The sequence below is a fragment of the Solanum dulcamara genome, chromosome 5, assembly GCF_947179165.1.
Source record: "Solanum dulcamara chromosome 5, daSolDulc1.2, whole genome shotgun sequence".
Taxonomy (NCBI): Eukaryota; Viridiplantae; Streptophyta; class Magnoliopsida; order Solanales; family Solanaceae; genus Solanum; species Solanum dulcamara.
This window is the reverse complement of record NC_077241.1, coordinates 33,095,385-33,107,086: the sequence shown is the minus strand read 5'-3', so window position 1 is coordinate 33,107,086 and position 11,702 is coordinate 33,095,385. Positions and strand designations below refer to the sequence as shown.

General features: G+C 36.2%; 1 protein-coding gene across 3 annotated transcripts in view; it reads left to right on the top strand.

Annotated features, from left to right (window-relative positions):
• The first annotated feature begins 1,486 nt into the window (after positions 1-1,486).
• Positions 1,487-11,702, top strand: part of LOC129889125 (hydroxyproline O-galactosyltransferase HPGT3) — a 29,252-nt gene continuing 19,036 nt past the window's right edge. For 2 of the 3 annotated variants that reach the window (XR_008766804.1, XM_055964296.1), the window contains exons 1-10: positions 1,487-1,826; positions 1,913-1,976; positions 3,459-3,508; positions 3,615-3,805; positions 7,743-7,803; positions 7,897-7,969; positions 8,226-8,349; positions 8,442-8,529; positions 8,609-8,659; positions 9,308-9,379. Coding sequence is in view for 2 of the 3 variants with exons in the window: in XM_055964296.1 (XP_055820271.1) it covers positions 1,672-1,826; positions 1,913-1,976; positions 3,459-3,508; positions 3,615-3,805; positions 7,743-7,803; positions 7,897-7,969; positions 8,226-8,349; positions 8,442-8,529; positions 8,609-8,659; positions 9,308-9,379 (929 nt within the window). In the remaining variant the exon portion in view is untranslated. The remainder of the gene's footprint in view (positions 1,827-1,912; positions 1,977-3,458; positions 3,509-3,614; positions 3,806-7,742; positions 7,804-7,896; positions 7,970-8,225; positions 8,350-8,441; positions 8,530-8,608; positions 8,660-9,307; positions 9,380-11,702) is intronic. The other variant, XM_055964295.1, reaches the window with a different exon arrangement.

The following is an 11,702-nucleotide window of genomic DNA, read 5'->3' as shown; positions in this document are numbered from 1 at the left end:
AACATAATATTTAATACATACAACAATAAAGAGAATTGTTTAAATATTATCGGGCTTATCAACATTCATATTTACTTCTGGAAAATTAAAGAAATCAGCTACATCCAGATGCATGGGCTCAATATTGTCCTCAGAGATAAAATTTGTCTCTGGATTATTTTCTGCCCTCTTTAACGATGCCTGATATAGCTGAACCAAGCGTTTTGATGACCGACAAATCCGCGACCAGTGCCCCACACCTCCACATCTATGACATATTGTTTCTGAATTATTCTTCGGTAAAGCTTCTGGCTTTTTACCCTGCCTTTTATATTGCTGATTATTTCTCGGTGTCAGCCGAGCATCATGATTAAAATTTCTTCTTTGACTACGACCACGACCACGATTGGGGCCATGGCCTCTTTCTCGTTGGTTAGAATTTGCCTGATTCACTTCAGGGAGTGGCAAAGAACCAACTGGCCGACTATCATGATTTTTCATTAATAGTTCATTATGTCTTTCAGCAATAAGAAGGTGAGAAAGTAATTCAGAATATTTTTTAAAGCCTTTTTCGCGATATTGCTGCTGCAGGAGCATATTCGCGGGTGGAAATGTGGAGTATATTTTTTCAAGTTTATCTTGTTCCGTGATTTCATCTCCGCATAAAGTTAACTGAGCTATAATTCTAAATAAAGCAGAATTATATTCAGTTATATTTTTAAAGTCCATCAGTCTCAGATTTAACCAGTCATAACGTGCTTGTGGAAGCATGACCAACTTCAGGTGGTCATACCTTTCTTTTAAATTTTTCCACAATTTCAAGGGATCTTTTAATGTAAGATATTGTAATTTAAGACCCTCGTCAAGATGGTGGCGGAGGAAAATCATAGATTTTGCACGGTCTTGACTAGATGCCGTGTTATCATCTTTGATGGTGTCTGCCAGACCCATCGATTCAAGATGAATTTCGGCATCTAGTGCCCATGAGGAGTAATCTTTTCCAGAGATATCCAAAGCAACAAATTCAATTTTGGAAATATTTGCCATTTTATAAAAATAAAATTAAATAAAACTCTTACCACTTTTGTTACCTTGAAAATTAGCCGGAGCCTCGTGCTGATAACGTGTTATAATATAAAATAACTTGACAAATATAAAAGAAGGAGAAAAGAAAAGAGGAGAACAAGGAGCAGTAAGTTTTCTTATTCTTTATCTGTGTGTGTATTATTTTTCCGTTACACTGATCTTTATATAGGAAGATTTAGGGAGCTAGTAAATGGGCAATTTGCCCAAGTGGTTAGTCCACTCATTTTCTAAGTGGATGGATCCCACATGATAAATGGACATCCACATTTCTAACAAAAATATATTTAAATTCAGACGATTTTAATCAATAAATGAGGTCTTAATGTAGCAACTGCCAAGTGGCAACTAGGAAGGAATTAAGGGGGCCAAAGCAAGTGAAAATGAAAATAGAGGACCTCAATTTTTTTACTTGGCAACCAACCGCTGGCGATGTGGGGCCAAAGCAAGTGAAAATGAAAATAGAGGACCTCAATTTTTTTTTACTTGGCAACCAACCGCTGGCGCTGTGGTAGAAAAGGGAAACTCATTTTTTGAAGCAATCTTGAGATCTCCGTAATTTATTTGTGAATCGAGGAATGCTTGATCTCTTCTCTAGTTGGGGAAGACATGGAGAGCATCTTGCCAACGACGTCGTTCTCTTCTTCTTCTTCTTCGTCAAAATCAGAACGGCGTTCAAAATCAAAGTCTACTCAAACATCATCTAAACCTTCACTAGTAATGGCGTTAATATCGTGCTTCGCTTGGTTATATGTTGCTGGAAGGTACCTTTTCGTCACACTCTCCAATGCTTTGATTAGTGACTACTCCTTATAAAGTTTAATAATCTGTTGGGATTGTTGTTTTTTAGGTTATGGCAAGATGCAGAGAACAGAGTGTTATTAGCTACTCTTTTCAACAAGAATTCACAGCAGGTCAGGTTTCTTCTTCTTTCTTTTCTATACTTGAGAATCTACATCACCTCATTCCCATACATTTTACAAATAAAGTTTACATTTTTACAAAAATACTACATTAAATTTAATACAAATCACAATCTTTTCTTTTTAAAAAATAAAATAAAATAAAACAAATGTTTGAAGTCAAAGTACTATTCACTTGACTCTCCAAATATACTGTTTCAATTTATGTGAACCTATTTGATTGGACACCAAGTTTTAAAATAGGCTGAAAGATAGGCCACCTCAACTATGCTGCCCTTCCTATTGAACCCTGAACCATACATAATTTGTACCTTTTGGAATCCATTTTGGGATGTAACGGTCTTCCTTTTCACGTGCTCTTCAAATGTGATAACACGTTTAATGAATTCCACATCAGCCCCTTAGATCCCAAAATAGATTCCACATCAGTTCCTTTAAATCCTTTTCATGCGTTCTTCAAATGTGATAACATTTTATGCAATGTCAGCAATGAATGTTTAAAAGGTACAAATTATGTATGGTTCATGCCTTCAATAAGAAGGCATTATAGTTGAGGTGCCTGAGAGGAAAAACCAACCAAGTTCAAGGGCCTATCTATGTGTTCGGCCTTTAAAATAAATTGAAAACTTCTCATTTTTGTAGTCTTAAACGTGCCATAACATATGTGATTATAAGACTTTATATACTTGCAATCTTAAACATCATTTGTGTAGTTATAAAAGCTTGTCACTAAGGAAAAAATGGAAGGTTTAAATTTAATTATTTTCGAATTTTGAACTAGGTCATCTTTTTTGGAACTGACTTAAAAAATAATAGGGTCGGATAAACTGGAAGTGAGAGAGTACTAGTTTTATATAAATCAGGACACATGGAGTATTTTCTAATTTCTTAGAATGATTTTCTTTGTGCTCCAAGAAATTTGGGAAAGGAAAGTCTTTGAGTACTGTGAAGTGCTATTGTGGTGTTTCAATGATAGAGAAGACCCAATTGTTACTGTATTTGGAAATGCTCTGGAGGTTACACTACGGATTATCTATTGATGGGATTTATATAGGAAAATGAAATGATCCTAGTGGTAGCAGCCCGTTTGATCTATATAATATAGGAGTACTGCAACGATTTTTTTTCCTCATTATCTCTCAGATGGACTATCAGATGAACTCCAGTAAAGGGTAATGTTCTCTAGATGGTAGAAGTTTTTCCTTACATGTTCACAAAATACTAATGATCTAAGCAGTGACTTGAAGATTGGATCTTTGACTCACGTATAATAGTGCCATGAAGAGTTCTATACACTATCGTACTTCCAAATTAGTACCTGCTGCTTTTAAATTGTTAATGCTAATGTTGTTCGCATTTTCGAATGGTGTTGGTTTCAACACTTATGTGCTTTAAAGCACCGGATATTACTTATTTAGCTAGTTCTTTTGCCTGGTTATTTCTTCTTAATATTGCTTTGTATTCATATGGCAGAGACCAAAGATGCTGACAGTGGAAGACAAGCTAATGGTTTTAGGATGCAAGTACGCTTCTCAGATTCCTCTGTTCTTTGTCTTAATATAAATGCATATACAAGCATGTGCAGACCATTGCATTTGAGCTGACTTAGACATCCTGTATGTTCTCCAGGCATCTGGAGAGGAGAATAGTTGAAGTTGAAATGGAATTAACAGTGGCTAAGAGTCAAGGTTACCTGAAGAATCAGTTGAAACAGAGTGGTTCATCTTCAGGCAAACAACTTCTGGCTGTTATAGGAATTTATACGGGATTTGGAGGTCGATTGAGGAGAAATGTGATCAGAGGGTCTTGGTTTCCAAATGGTCAGTCTCTATATTCATTTTGCTTTGAGCATGGATTTTTTCCCCTGAAACATATGTATAAGTATAATGATACTCCATCTTTGATGGATGACTAGTCTTACAGTACGCGCTTTACACATATATAAATACAATTAACAATATACTTGATGTACAATATATACGGATAATTTATATATACCAAGATTAGAAAAACAGCTCTTTGTGAGCACCATGGGCAATTGGAGATTGTAGAGCTCATTGTGCAGAAAAGTTTGGTTGATAATTAGGGTAGGGGCTCCTTGATGTGATTTTATAGTCATCTAGCTCTTGATTTTCTTTGTTTGAACCAACTTAAATTTTAAGAAGATAATTTAATGACAATTCATACAATATGAAATCTATTTTTATAAGATCAATATGTTGGAGGACATTTCTCGCGTTTAGCCCTTTTTTACATATAATAAATATAGATTATGTAACAGGATAGTATTATTTCACACAAAACTATAATCTAATAAATCTGATAACTTATAGGGTAAAAGTAATATAAAACATTATACATATACCATCAGATTATGGAAAAATTATCTTCAAAATGCTGCCAATCCTGAATAACATTTTTGAATAAGATTTTTTTTTTATCTTAGCTTCCAAGTGATGTTTCGTACCAAATTATAAATTTATTTTAATAGGTTCACCCAATATTACAATACTTCATTCTACCGCTATTGTGTAGAGTTTGTTAAACAATAATATGTAAGAGAAAGCACGTCAAACTTTTGATAGTACATGAAACTGCAAAAGTAGCTCAAACAGTCAAGTTAATAGGATAGTTTAAGTTACTCCGTCCATTCCAAATAAATAAATTTCTTACACATTCTCTCTTGCCCAAAATAAATGAACTTTTCGATTCCCAAGAGGTTATTAATTACTCCCTCCCTCCATTTGTACTTGTCCAGAATTGACTTGGCACACCCCTGTAAGGAGCAATAAATAAAATGATAATTTTACAATATCACCCTTTAAATATAATAAATTCATTGTTTTGGAAAATGCATTGGGAAATGACTATAGTTAATAATAAGGATAAATTAGGAATTAAGTGATAAATTATCTCTTGATTTTTAAAATAAATAAGTAAAAATGGACATCTATTTTTAGTATAGTGGATAAGTAAATGTGAATGGAGGGAGATTTTTTTTCAAAGTTAACATTCTCTATAATAGGTTTTCAACTATTTTACATTTTCAAAGTCACTACTAGTTAGCCATATTGTTAATGTATATGGTGTCTTCAAATTTGTCATAGCTTGTTATTGTGATATTAGTCCATTTTAGCTAGGCTTTCTGAAGAAAGAAGAGAACAACAACAACAACATACCAGTGAAATCGCACTAAGTGGGGTCTGGAGAGGGTAGAGTGTATGCAGACCTTACCACTACCTCATGGAGGTAGAGAGACTATTTTCGAAGAACTTCGGCTTAAGTGCGTCAAATCCAAGTAATAGAAGAAGAAAATGATGAAGAAGGCAATGAAGAAAGTGTAGCAGTGAAATAAGAAAAGCAGTGTACAGTCGACAAAAGAAGCAATAACAACAACAAAATAGTGTGATAATCAAAACACAATAAATAACATATGATGATAGACACCAAAAGCAAGAAGTACAAGTGTATGACTAGTACTGCGACAAGCACTAACAAGCCTAAACCCTCGCATGTAAGACAACACTATACCCCTACAAACCTTTTGCCCTAATACGCGATCTCCACTCCTTCCTATCTAGAGTCATGACTTTGGTAATATGAAGCTGCACTATATGTAGTCTAGTCACCTCTCCCCAATACTTTTTCGGCCTATCTCTGCCACTCTGCGTAACTCCTACAACCAGCTTCTTGCACCTCCTCATTGGATCGTTTGTGCATCTCCTCTACACATGCCCAAACCAGCTCAGTCTCGTTTCCCTCATCTTGTCCGCTACGAAGGCCACTCCCACCTTCTCCTGGATAATCTCATATTGAATGTTTCCCCTCTAGCTCTTATGTGGGTTATATCTAACGAGAAATAGGCCCTTAACCATAAACAAAATGGAGGAGAGAAATATGATAGCGTTTTAAGGGGTTGAAAATGTTTATGTACATCTGAGGAATCACCTCTTGTCTCTAGATTTTTTTTTGGTGCACCCCTGATGTCCCTGATTGTATAGGTGTTGAGTGACTTTTGTAGAGATCTAAATTTTATTGTAGGTTCTCTACTTTCTGACTTAAGGCTTGTATGCAGGGATTTTCCCAACATGGCTACATCAAAAATATCATTCACCTTACCAAATTAATGATATTAGTCCATTTGATGTCTATTTGTGCATGGTTTAAGTGGTCAAAATATGCATAGTTCTATGCGCTCAAAACCCTCAAATAATGCCTTTTGATAAGTAATGGAAGGTGGTTTTACTGACCCTATGAAGATGGAAATGTTCTTTTTTTCAAGTCATTTAAGTGTAGTTATCTTTGTAGATGACATGATATTACGATAGATCAATGTTATTAAAAGCTATTGCTTTGTCGTTTAAAGCGAGGCAAGATGAGACATGATGGTTTATCGCTTCTTGGGTGAAGTCGTGTGCTTCAAACAATTACACACAAAGTCACTTCTTTGGATCTCAACTTTGAGTAGTTGGATTAACTTGGAAAATGTTGTATATTAGATGCTGAAATTAGTTATTTTACTTGAAAAGTGAAGTTTAATTATTATTGTACTAAATTTCTAATTGTTTAATATTTTTTAATTTCTCGTAAATTAAGCACTCCATTTCAAAGAAACATATGCTTCACATCTAGCTTTTTGCTTTAACACCCATACACTCGTTTTGCAATTCTTTCTTTTCATTTTTAATGACAAATAGAGTTATTGGCCTGACTGTGCAAGTAAATTTTGAGCTAGAAATATTTGGATTAGCTGAAATTGAGGCAAAATTTCTTTTGAGCCGACTACCATAACTAATAATTCTGAAAATATCATTGATTGTGCTTATTTTCTTTTATGTTGAAACTTTGCTTGAAGTCATGGCTTTGGTTGCTCGCAAGTAGAGGTGGCAAATGTTGTCAAAATTTGGACTGATAGCTAGCCTAAATTGATCCTGAGAAATTTTGTCAAAATATTTTTGAAAAGGCATTTTTTTATTTGATATGTTATATAGCCATAGAGGCGATGGTGTATCAAAAACAACCTCTCTACTTCTGAGGTAGAGCTAACGTCTGCGTACAATCTACTCTCCCCAGACCCACTTTGTGGGACTACATTGGGAATGTTGTTGTTTTAGTATATCTAGCCATATTAAAATTTTTTATTAGGTACTAAAAAATATAGAAAAGCAATTAAAACTTAGTATGAATTGGGCGGGTTGGGTTTTGACCCGCATTTTAGCCCATTCAGCTCAAGTAACTTTTGGACGGATCAATAATCCGCCTATTTATTAACTCAGCCCATCATTCAGCTCAACTGGCCCATTTTCTACCTATATTCATAAGTTTCTCATGTTACTGGATCAATTATGAAAAGGGGAAAGCGTCAATTTTTTTTTGTACTAGCGCTGAAATTGAGCAATTTTGCTTGTGTTTATTCCCCGTCTTGGGTAAAAATCTCATTTTTAACCTTGACCTCTAAGGAAGCTCCAATATGAGGTTCATTTTAAACCTTAGTCAAATGTTGATGGGTAAATTTGGACATTTTTTCTCAAAGAATTTGGACATGTGGAGTCTACCCATTTCTTGCTTGGGCTCCCTTAACGACAAGGCCAAAGAAATACGATTTGCTAACGACAAGGGTATATTGGACCAAAAGTGTAACGGAGGGCAAATTTGAGCAATTCCAAATAGCACAAAGGCAAATCTGGAGATTTTCCTTTTAAAATTTCTGGTATTGCTGGTGCATCTGATACATCTATATTTTCTTTTCCGTGACAGTTGATGCTTTGTCAAAACTTGAAGAAAGAGGAGTGGTCGTGCGATTTGTAATTGGTCGGAGGTTTGCGCTACATACTGAAAACTGGAAATATGCATTTCTGCTTATGTGACCTTTTAGTGGCTTTGTTCATCTCTGGATTACTTGACTTGGCAGTCCCAACAGAGGTGATAGCTTGGACCGCAATATTAATGAGGAAAATCGAGCAACAAAAGATTTCTTGATTCTAGTAAGTTTGTTTGTATTCATTTTGGTCTAACCTATCTGTATCTTTTTGTGGCATAATTTTACTTGGGCTCCACCCAAATAGTTGCTGCATAGACATGTTGGTTACGGAAATGACATGTTAATAATAAAAGTCATGTGCATAAATGATCATTAGAGCTTAGTCTGCACACATTCTCCTAATTTTGTTTTACTGTCATGACAACTTGTTCCATATGCAGCTTACTTTTGCTTAACTATGTTTTCCCCATTATTAAAAGGGAAGTCATGAGGAAGCCCATGAGGAACTGCCCAAGAAGGCTAAATATTTCTTTAGTTCAGCAATACAAACTTGGGATGCAGAGTTTTATGTGAAAGTTGATGACAACATTGATATTGACCTTGGTAAAATCCTTGCTTATCCTTAATCTAGAATTATGTTTAATTGCCCCTATATTTGAGCTTTTCTAACATTCTGTTTAACTTTATTCCATCAGATGGGTTGATTGAGCTCCTCCAAAACCGTCGTGGTCAAGATAGTTCTTACATTGGATGCATGAAATCTGGAGAAGTAGTTTCGGAAGAGTAAGATTGTCTTTCAGATTTTGCTCAGCTTAATATCATGTATGCAATACATTAAACATTAAAGTTTCACCTTTTCCAGGGGAAGGGCATGGTACGAACCAGAATGGTGGAAATTCGGAGATGAGAAATCGTAAGTATTACTGAGTCCTAGGAAGCGATGCCTCCTTGTTGCTGTATATGGTACTCTGGCTTTTATATTAGCTTATGCTTTATAGGGTCCAAATGACTTTAAGTCTGTTTCTGGGGAATAAACCAGGTTTATATTCTCTCACATCTCAAATTATGTATAGTAATTTTAGTTGCTAGATGTTTTGATTGGAATGAATTTCACTTGGTTGAATTTATTCTTCAAGTGTCATGAATGTATCTATCTAGCCAATGTACAAGTTTTTCCGGATATTGTGTTAGTAAACTTTATCTTTCTGCCTATCTTCCTATGAAGTGGCAGATCTTGAAACTGATTTATCATATCTGACATCTAGTTAGATTATTTTGTTAAATTATTCCTCAATTGAATAGGGTTAACACTAACATTCACTAATTTTGGCAGCATGCTGAATTGTTTTTCAGTTACTATTTGCATTTTCCTTAGTTGCTGTGGTTTTGGGTGTTTTTTGTGTGCATGCTTATTAGAATGATTATATTCCTCTTTCCAATTGAAACTCTCAACTGGTGGTTTTGGCCAAATTTCCATCTTCCACATTGTCAATGTACCTTGCCGAATTTCTTGGTTCCTTTCACACCTCTCTACTCTAAAATGACATGAATTTCTTTTCAGGTACTTCCGACATGCTGCTGGTTCAGTTCTGGTGCTTTCTAAAAATTTGGCGCAGTATATTAACATAAACAGGTTAGCTATAGTTTCTTGAAAAAAAAAGGTTGGCCATACATGTACAACCTGCTTTGGTTTTGTTTGAATGCTAATGTGTTTCAGTGGCAGCTACCAACTGATTCTCCGAATTTGTGGGTAGGTGTGTTGTGGCCTCTCTATACCCTGCAATAGCAAAACCCCATTGTCCACATCATCAGTATTTATTAGCTTTATTTGCCAGGATTCTTAAGGATGCCTTAGGTCTCATTTGTTTTCATTAAGATTTAGACGTCTGAATCTGAATGCACATCTGAATGATTAACATATTGTCTCTAGATCTTAATATTGAATGATTAAGACGGTTTGTTTCTCAACATCTGAATGTACACAATTTATTTATATGTACATAATAAATAAACAATTCAAATAAAAATTAATAAAATAAAATCATGATTTGATTAAAAAAATGAAACACTTATACTTGCTAGTGATGATGGAGCTAGTTTCTAGTGGTGGTGGTGATGGTAATAGTTGTTGTTAGTGGCTAGTAATGATGGTGGTGATAGTTGTGACGGTGGAGTGTTGTGGTGACTATCATAATGGTGACGATTTGGTGGTGGTGTTGATGGTTGTAATGATGAAGTTGTTTGATGTCAGTATTTGGCGGGGTTGATAGTGATGGCTAAAGAATGTGTGGTTGTTGGTGATGTGTTTGTGGTAGTTGGCGGCAATGCTAGTTATGATGATGGAGGTGTTTAATAGTAGAGATTGACCACAGTGCTGGTAGTGTAGTAGTGGTGGAGGTGGTGGTGGTGATCAAAGAATGTATAGTGGTATTTGACCGTAGTGCTCGTTGTGATGACAGAGTTTGTTGGTAGTAGAAATTGACTATAGTGGTGATAATAGTTGATAGTGGTGGTGGAGGCGGCGGTTGCTACAAAGACGGGGGTGGTGGCGGCAATAGATGCAATTATAATGGTGGAGGAGTTAAGTTTGGTAGCAGCTAATAATAGTAGTTAATTAGCAACGTTGGTGGTTGTGATGACAGAGGTAGTTGGTGGTAGTCGATGGTAATGGTAGTTGACAATGATGGTGGTGGCGGCGACAGAGGTGGTTAGTGGTGGCGGCAGGTGATTGTGGATAGAGTTGTCACGACCCAACTCCGGGGCCGCGATTGGTGCCTTATTTGGACACCCAAACGAACTTACATACTAAATCGTCATATCACAAGAGAATTCCGGTTTAGTTTTTTTTTCTTTTTTTTTATCAGAACAGAAGGCAATTTTTATTTTAAGCGGTCGCGCGTGCAGAAAATATCATATCAAACCAAAAGGGGCGATGGAACACGTATCGCCGGATATGAGCATATATACAAACATATGGGCTGGTTGGCCATTATAACGGAAGGGACCGTATTAAAACAAAAGTCATAAACAAACGAACATACACGACCCATGACCCACACTGATGTCTACAGGCCTCTACCAAAACATAACGGAAACATATGACAGGACAGGGCCCCACCGTACCCAATGGTCAAATATACAAGAGTGGGTACATCGGAAAGACATATACCAAAATGCGGGCTCCGAGTCAAAGTAGCACTCTGTAGTAGCAGAAAGTATGTAGCCTACGTTGACGGATCCTGAACGTCTGTACCTGCGGGCATAAAACGCAGTCCCCAAAAAAAGGGTGTCAGTACGAAATGTATACTGAGTATGTAAAGCGTGAAGTATATAGAACTCAAACCGTAGCTAAGAGGAAAAGTACGAGGAGCACTTACCAAACTAGGACATCCAAAATCTGTATTGAAATGTATATACAAATTGCAAACAAAAAAAACATGCATAAGGTTCAGGAACGTGGTCACCACCCCGACGCTGGTACCACAACACATCATACTCCAAAAGGTTACAAATCTCCGTACAAACCCCGAACATATCATATCATCACAACATACCATATCGTCAGAACATATCATATGCCATATCACATCATAACACTGTAAATGGTACTCGGCCCTATGGCGAGGTCTCGAGACCTGTAACACATCATCCTGCCAAACACATTATAGAGCGCACGATCATAAAGCCGGCCCGGGTTCTGGCGAACGATATCATAGTAATATGCACGAGCGGAGTAGTGAGGAATAAATGCAACACATATAGATATAAAGCATTCTAAAATCATATTGGTGGCCCCAAAATGGGTATTAGATCATAATGGAACGATTTGGACATTATTTTTTAGTAGGGAAAATCATAGACAAAAGTTACCCCTTTATGTTATACAAGAATAAACTAAATAGGAAAACATAGGTGAGTTTTGGAGTTAGTGGGCCCACCTCCGGCCAAGCCGAGGT